This window comes from Mus pahari, chromosome 13 (assembly GCF_900095145.1).
Source record: "Mus pahari chromosome 13, PAHARI_EIJ_v1.1, whole genome shotgun sequence".
Taxonomy (NCBI): Eukaryota; Metazoa; Chordata; class Mammalia; order Rodentia; family Muridae; genus Mus; species Mus pahari.
The window spans coordinates 57002192-57008087 of NC_034602.1; the positions used below are offsets into that span (position 1 = coordinate 57002192).

Sequence of the window (5896 nt, forward strand, 5' to 3'; positions counted from 1 at the left end):
TACAGTGTACTTACATATAATAAATAAATAAATCTTTAAAACAAAACAAAAAAAAAACTCTGAACCAAACCAAACCCATCGCCAATCGGGACACAGTTGAAGACTGGGTTATAGAGGTAGAGGGCGTGTTTAGTATATGAGTGGCCCTGGGCTTTATCCCTGTAATCAGATAATCAGACAGACACACAAGAAAAAGGACAGCTGATTTCTTACTATACCGTGGTGTAGAATTCTTTGAATCTTTTAAAAAAAAAGATTTATTTATAGCCGGGCATGGTGGCGCAAATCTTTAATCCCAGCACTTGGGAGGCAGAGGCAGGCCTGGTCTACAGAGTGAGTTCCAGGCCAGTCAGGACTGATTATACAGAGAAACACTGTCTTGAAAAACCAACCAAACAAACAAAAAAACGATTTATTTATTTTATGTATATGAGTATACTGTAGCTATACAGATGGCTATGAGCCATAATGTGATTGCTGGAAATTGAATTCTGCTCTGGCCCCACTCCCTCTGGCCCAAAGATTTATTATTATATGTAAGTACACTGTAGCTGTCTTCAGACACACCGGAAGAGGGCGTCAGATCTCATTTCGGATGGTTGTGAGCCACCATATGGTTGCTGGGATTTGAACACAGGACCTTCGGAAGAGTAGTCAATGCTCTTACCCTCTGAGCCACCTTGAATCTTATAAAGTTTTATCATTCTTTGCTAGAGAAACAGGAACTTCCAAACATCCCATCTTCTGTCTAGACTCCTCTAGCTAGCTGCACATGAAAACACAGCACAAGGCAAAACCAGGTAACTTTTTTCTTTTCTTTTCCCAATAGACTAGATCGACTCATTTTTAATGTGCTGTCAGAGAGAACCTGGACCAGGAGTGGAGTCTAGGTGGCTCACTAGCATGGTGACCTTGCCTAGTCCCTATCTGTTCTACTTAACTGTGTAACATGAAGACAAAGGAGCTGGAGTCCTGGGCACACAATCATATCAACTCTCACCGGATATGCTCCCAGTTGTGTTCTCTCCCTAGGAAGGGCAACCCCACCCATGTGAAGGGACAAGGGTGCAGCCGTTCCAATCAAGCCTATATCAAGGAGAGGCGCTCATCTGCATAGATCTAAGCTGTTCTTAGCTGAACCGAGGGTATGGGCACTTTTTTCCTCGAAAAAGAACAGAATGGGTCTTTTTTAAAAATGCCACTTAAACAAGCATGATATTTACATGTAAATCCCAGCTCTGGCTACACGAGAGAGATGAGAGCCTGTTTTAAACAAACAAGCAAAAGACTTTTTAACAAATAGCAGCAGTGTGGCTGGAGAGATGACTCAATGGTTAAGAGCATGGTACATTGGCAGAGGACCCAAGTTCAGTTGCCAGCATCCGAAGCTCACAACTGTCTATCACTGCAGCTCCAGTGGACAAGAGAGATTCTCTCTTCTAGCTTCTGTGGGCACCCACATACTAGTGACATACATGTGGCCTACCCCCTACACAGATAGAAACGAATCTCCATAAACCCAAACCAGAACTCCACCTTGCCCAATGGTCTGTTTTCTTGAGACGTGTCCCGGCATAGTGGCCTTGAACTTGAGAGGCTAAGGTAGGAACTGGGCTTGGGATGCACACAGCAGGACCTTGTCTCAATATCCCAATCCCCAAAACAAAGACAGAAACAAAAACAAAATCTCCTGGGCTGGAGATTCTGGGCTCAGTGGTTAAAAGCACTGACTGCTCTTCCAGAGGGCCTGGGTTCAATTCCCAGCACTCAAATGGCAGCTCACAACTGTCTGTAACTCCAGGATGCAATACCCTTTTACTTGCAGGCAAATCACCAATGCACATCAAATAAAATGAAATTATGAAAACCAACCAACCAACCAACCAACCATTACTGACGTAACCACAGAGGCAGATGGAGTGGCCCTGAGAAGGCTGACGGTTCTGACAGTTTGTCACTTTGTCTCCAGTTACTTGCTAAGGTTTGCTAGCAGATACTGTCTGAGTTTAGTGACACTCTTAGGGGGTGTTCTGACAACATTCCAGAGGACTGGGGAAAGGAGAAACACAAGGCTTTGCTCTAGCTGCTGTGCCCAGCGTGGAGGTCAGCCAGTGCTCTTGTGAACTCACTGGCGTTGACATCACATGCCTTCAGGTCTCCTTCTTTCTGACTGGGAAGCACCACGTATCACCACTGGAAGCAGTGACAGGCTCTATCACGGCCCACTTGAATCCAAATGCTGGGCTGAAGTTCTGAGGATACTGAACGATAATCCAACACTGTAACCGTCTTCCTCGGTATTTCCACGTGGCCATTTTCCCAACTGCAAAGACTGAATTTGTGCAATCCCTCCACTGTTGCAAAAGCTTCCTGATTTTGTTTTTTAAAGGAAAAGAAAGTCTTGAAACTGCTTTAAAGAAAGCTTTATTTACCACATACATCTTAAGAATGTACTGTATGTAAATGCAGCGAGATCTAAAAAGCTTTTCAAATATGAAGCTAAAACCTAAACTAGTAGCATGTCTAAAACCCAAACGCTAAAACTTTTAAAAACATTTATATTAGTTTGTTCTTAATCCTAAAAAAAAAAAAAAAAGTTCACATTTCAAGTTATAAACTTACCTCAGTAGTGTACGTGAAATGGTTGAGAAACAAGAGGGACAGCTAAGGCCACAGACTACAGAGCCACTGGTGCTTAACTGGCTGCCACCAACGCCTGCCGTTAAGGTAGTTGCCACGTTAAGTTAGTGCATAGTTTTTCCTTTTTTATTATTATTAATATTATTTTTGAAAATATTTCCTCAGGCACTTGTAAAATACAGTAAGAACATGGGCGTCCGCGCTCATCCGAAGACCTCCATGTCAGTCCATGGCAGGAAGGAAGGCACATTTTCCCCACCAGTCAAGGGATGAGGACCTGATACCTTTAAGGAGGTCACTCATCCCATCAGGCCCGTGTGGCTGCAGCTTCCAGAGTGAACCCTCTCACTCCCACGGCTGCTCTATACCACGCTACAAGGAAGGAGGGATGCTTAAAGGTCTTAGCAGGCACTTGATAATTCTATAGAAAAGTTAAATAAATATTTCTTATATATAAAAATCCATCCCATCAAGATAAGGGGAGGAAAATAAGACAATTGGGACTCTCTAAATTTAAAAGCAGAAAGCATTTGCTGAGGGCAAGATCCTACGATTAATCCACAAATAAAAGTTAAGCCTATTGGCAAGACTCTGATGGGGAGAAAGATTGGATGGACTCTGTTATGCCATAGAACACAACCATGTATCTGCTACCTTACTGCACACCTCACATCCTGGACTGAGCCTTTTAAAAAAGATGCAAGTTGATATAATTCATAAAAGAGATGATGATATTATCATTTTTACTGTATTTTACATTCACTCTGCCAAAGAAAAGCCTTAAAACAGGCGCAAAACCCTGCATCTGTGCATTTACTTCAAAAAAAAAAAAAAAAAAAAAAGCAAACACTTTTAATAACATTGAAATAAAATGGCTGCATTTCGCATTACACTACAGGCCATGAACTTTGGCAACACGGAAGGTCTACGAGCAAGCATCAAAAGTTATTTACAAGCTACCCTTAAACTCCTCTTGGATGTGTACGCCCGTGTTCACCTACCAAATGCAGAGCAACTGCGGGAAGCCCTGCTAAACGAACACGGTGCTCCCAGCATCCCCGATGGCACCAGGCATTCTGTAGGAAACACAGGAGAAAGGCAGCGAGAAGCCTAACTTCCCACTGACAAGTCTTCTCAGCCTTGTCTATAATCACTTACATTCTTGGCCTCTAAACGCCCAGACTTAAAAAAAAAAAAAAAAAAAAAAAAAAAAAAAAATCAAAGAATTAGAAAAGTAAGGTTTCATACCGAACAATTAAATAGCTATGCAGAGATGCCTTAGGCAAAGATGGTAAAATCTTGTCCTTAACGTGTATTCGGCTACTGAAAACACATACAGAAGACAATACCTCTCTAAACAAACCAAAAATAATTTAAAAGACTCCCAACACAATCCCAGGAAGAAGTATAAAAGGCATCAGTTGTCTTCTCCATTCCAATTATCCATTTTTCTTAGATATGCCAAAAGTCAAAGTTGCCCTGGAGCTAGGGAAGGAGGCAGAAGGGGGAAGGGCAGGGGCGGAGCATAGGAGACCCAGGAGGGCAGGTCAGAGCTTCCCAGTGTCCGGACTCTGGATGTGAGGAGGCCTCTCCATGTTGGCTTAAGAACAGACTGTCATTAAAAAAACAAAACAACAACAACAAAAAAACCCAACCCAAACCAAAACCCCTTAAACCCAGAAAACATGACAAGAATAAATGGCATTATCGTCAACCCTTAATGCCAGCGGGAATACAGTAGAGACTATTTTTTTTCTCATTTTAAAATTGCACTTTCCAGCATCACCTTAAAAAATAAAATAATGTTTTATGTAGTATTTCAGAGGACTACAGTTTGTGTCTTTAAATATTGAATATAGTTTTTAAAAGAGTTCCCCTAGATGCGCGGGCGTGCTTTTTTTTTTTTTTTTTTTTTTGTTTTTTTTTTTTTTTTTTTTTTTTTTGATATACATACATATAGCTGATATACTTTGAAAGGTTCTACAAAATAGAAAACTCTGGAGTGCAGAAGTTAAGAAAATAACCTTCATACTGAAAATATATCCTTAAAAAACACAAAACCAAACCTCTGTACAAATGCAGAAGAGCGTACAAATTTTAAAAGATGGCATTAAGGCGTGAGGCGTCGCAAGTCTCTTAGAAATGTATGAACGCGGGCCTGCTAAGTTGAAAAGTCATTTTCAAAAAAAAAAAAAAAACGCGAGTGAAAACTTCATGGATATAAAATATTTCAGTGTGCTATTTGATAACATTCTTCTTCACTTGCAGGTTTTGCACGTGTGCCAACCCGATACGTTCTTTCTTCATAAATAATAAAGTGTTCCTTCAGCGGGGTTTGGTGGCTTGCCTTGGCTCCGGTCCCCCGGTCTCAGTAAGTCTGGTAGACGTCGTGGATGGGCACCTGGAGAGCAGCGGGGAAGGCCTGAGGTATGTAGCCGGCGTAGCCCCCGTACACGGCGGCTGCGGCGTTCTTCTGTAGTGTGGCGATTGTGGCAGTGGCCGGAGCAGCAAAGGGGACGTAGCTGGCCCCGTAGATGCCGGCGGTGGGGATTCTCTGAACATTTGGTGCCACGGTGTACACAGGAGTTATTGGACGGCCCTGAGAGACAAACAGACAAACCAAAGTCCTTCCTGAGCAGGGTCGTCATCTGTTAGAATATAGGACCTCTGGAAGAGCAGTGCATACTTCTAACTGTTAAGCCATCTCTCCAACCCTCTAAACTTAAATTTTATACAGTGTGGGACGTTTTTAAAAATTATTTTCTAAGAGGTATTGAGTTGTGGCGTTACCTATCTAGACCTCACCTCAAAAGTGAAAGATAACAAACAGAAAGGCCTTGAATTGAAAAAGAATTTACTTAGTAACAAGTTGATGTGTGAATAATTCCAACTGGTTTAACCCTTTCTGAATAATGCAATTGAGGCTTGGTATGGAGAGGAAAAGGGAGGTGAATGGCCGTGATACTTCAAATGCCTGGCCATTGGAAAATCACCTGAGGAGTCTAGAACCCCAGCCCAGCCCAAATGACACGCAATCTTCAGGACTCTAGCATAGACAGGGATTTCTGCTTTTCAAAACACACATCCTGGGGCTGGCGAGATGACTCAGCGGGTAAGAGCACTGACTGCTCTTCCAGAGGTCCTGAGTTCAAATCCCAGCAACCACATGGTGGCTCACAACCACCCATAATGAGATCTGATGCCCTCTTCTGGTGTGTCTGAAGTCAGCTACAGTGTACTTATGTATAATAATAAA

At 42.3% G+C, this 5896-nt stretch overlaps 1 protein-coding gene across 7 annotated transcripts in view; it reads right to left on the reverse strand.

Annotated features, from left to right (window-relative positions):
- Window positions 1-4557: 4557 nt before the first annotated feature.
- The window catches only part of Rbm47 (RNA binding motif protein 47), a 136935-nt gene continuing 135596 nt past the window's right edge, over window positions 4558-5896 (reverse strand). For 6 of the 7 annotated variants that reach the window (XM_029544984.1, XM_029544988.1, XM_029544986.1 and 3 more), the window contains one exon: window positions 4565-5239. In XM_029544984.1, the coding sequence (XP_029400844.1) occupies window positions 5009-5239 (231 nt within the window). In that variant the 3' untranslated portion in view covers window positions 4565-5008. Of the gene's footprint in view, window positions 5240-5896 lie in introns of all 7 variants that reach the window. The other variant, XM_021211021.1, reaches the window with a different exon arrangement.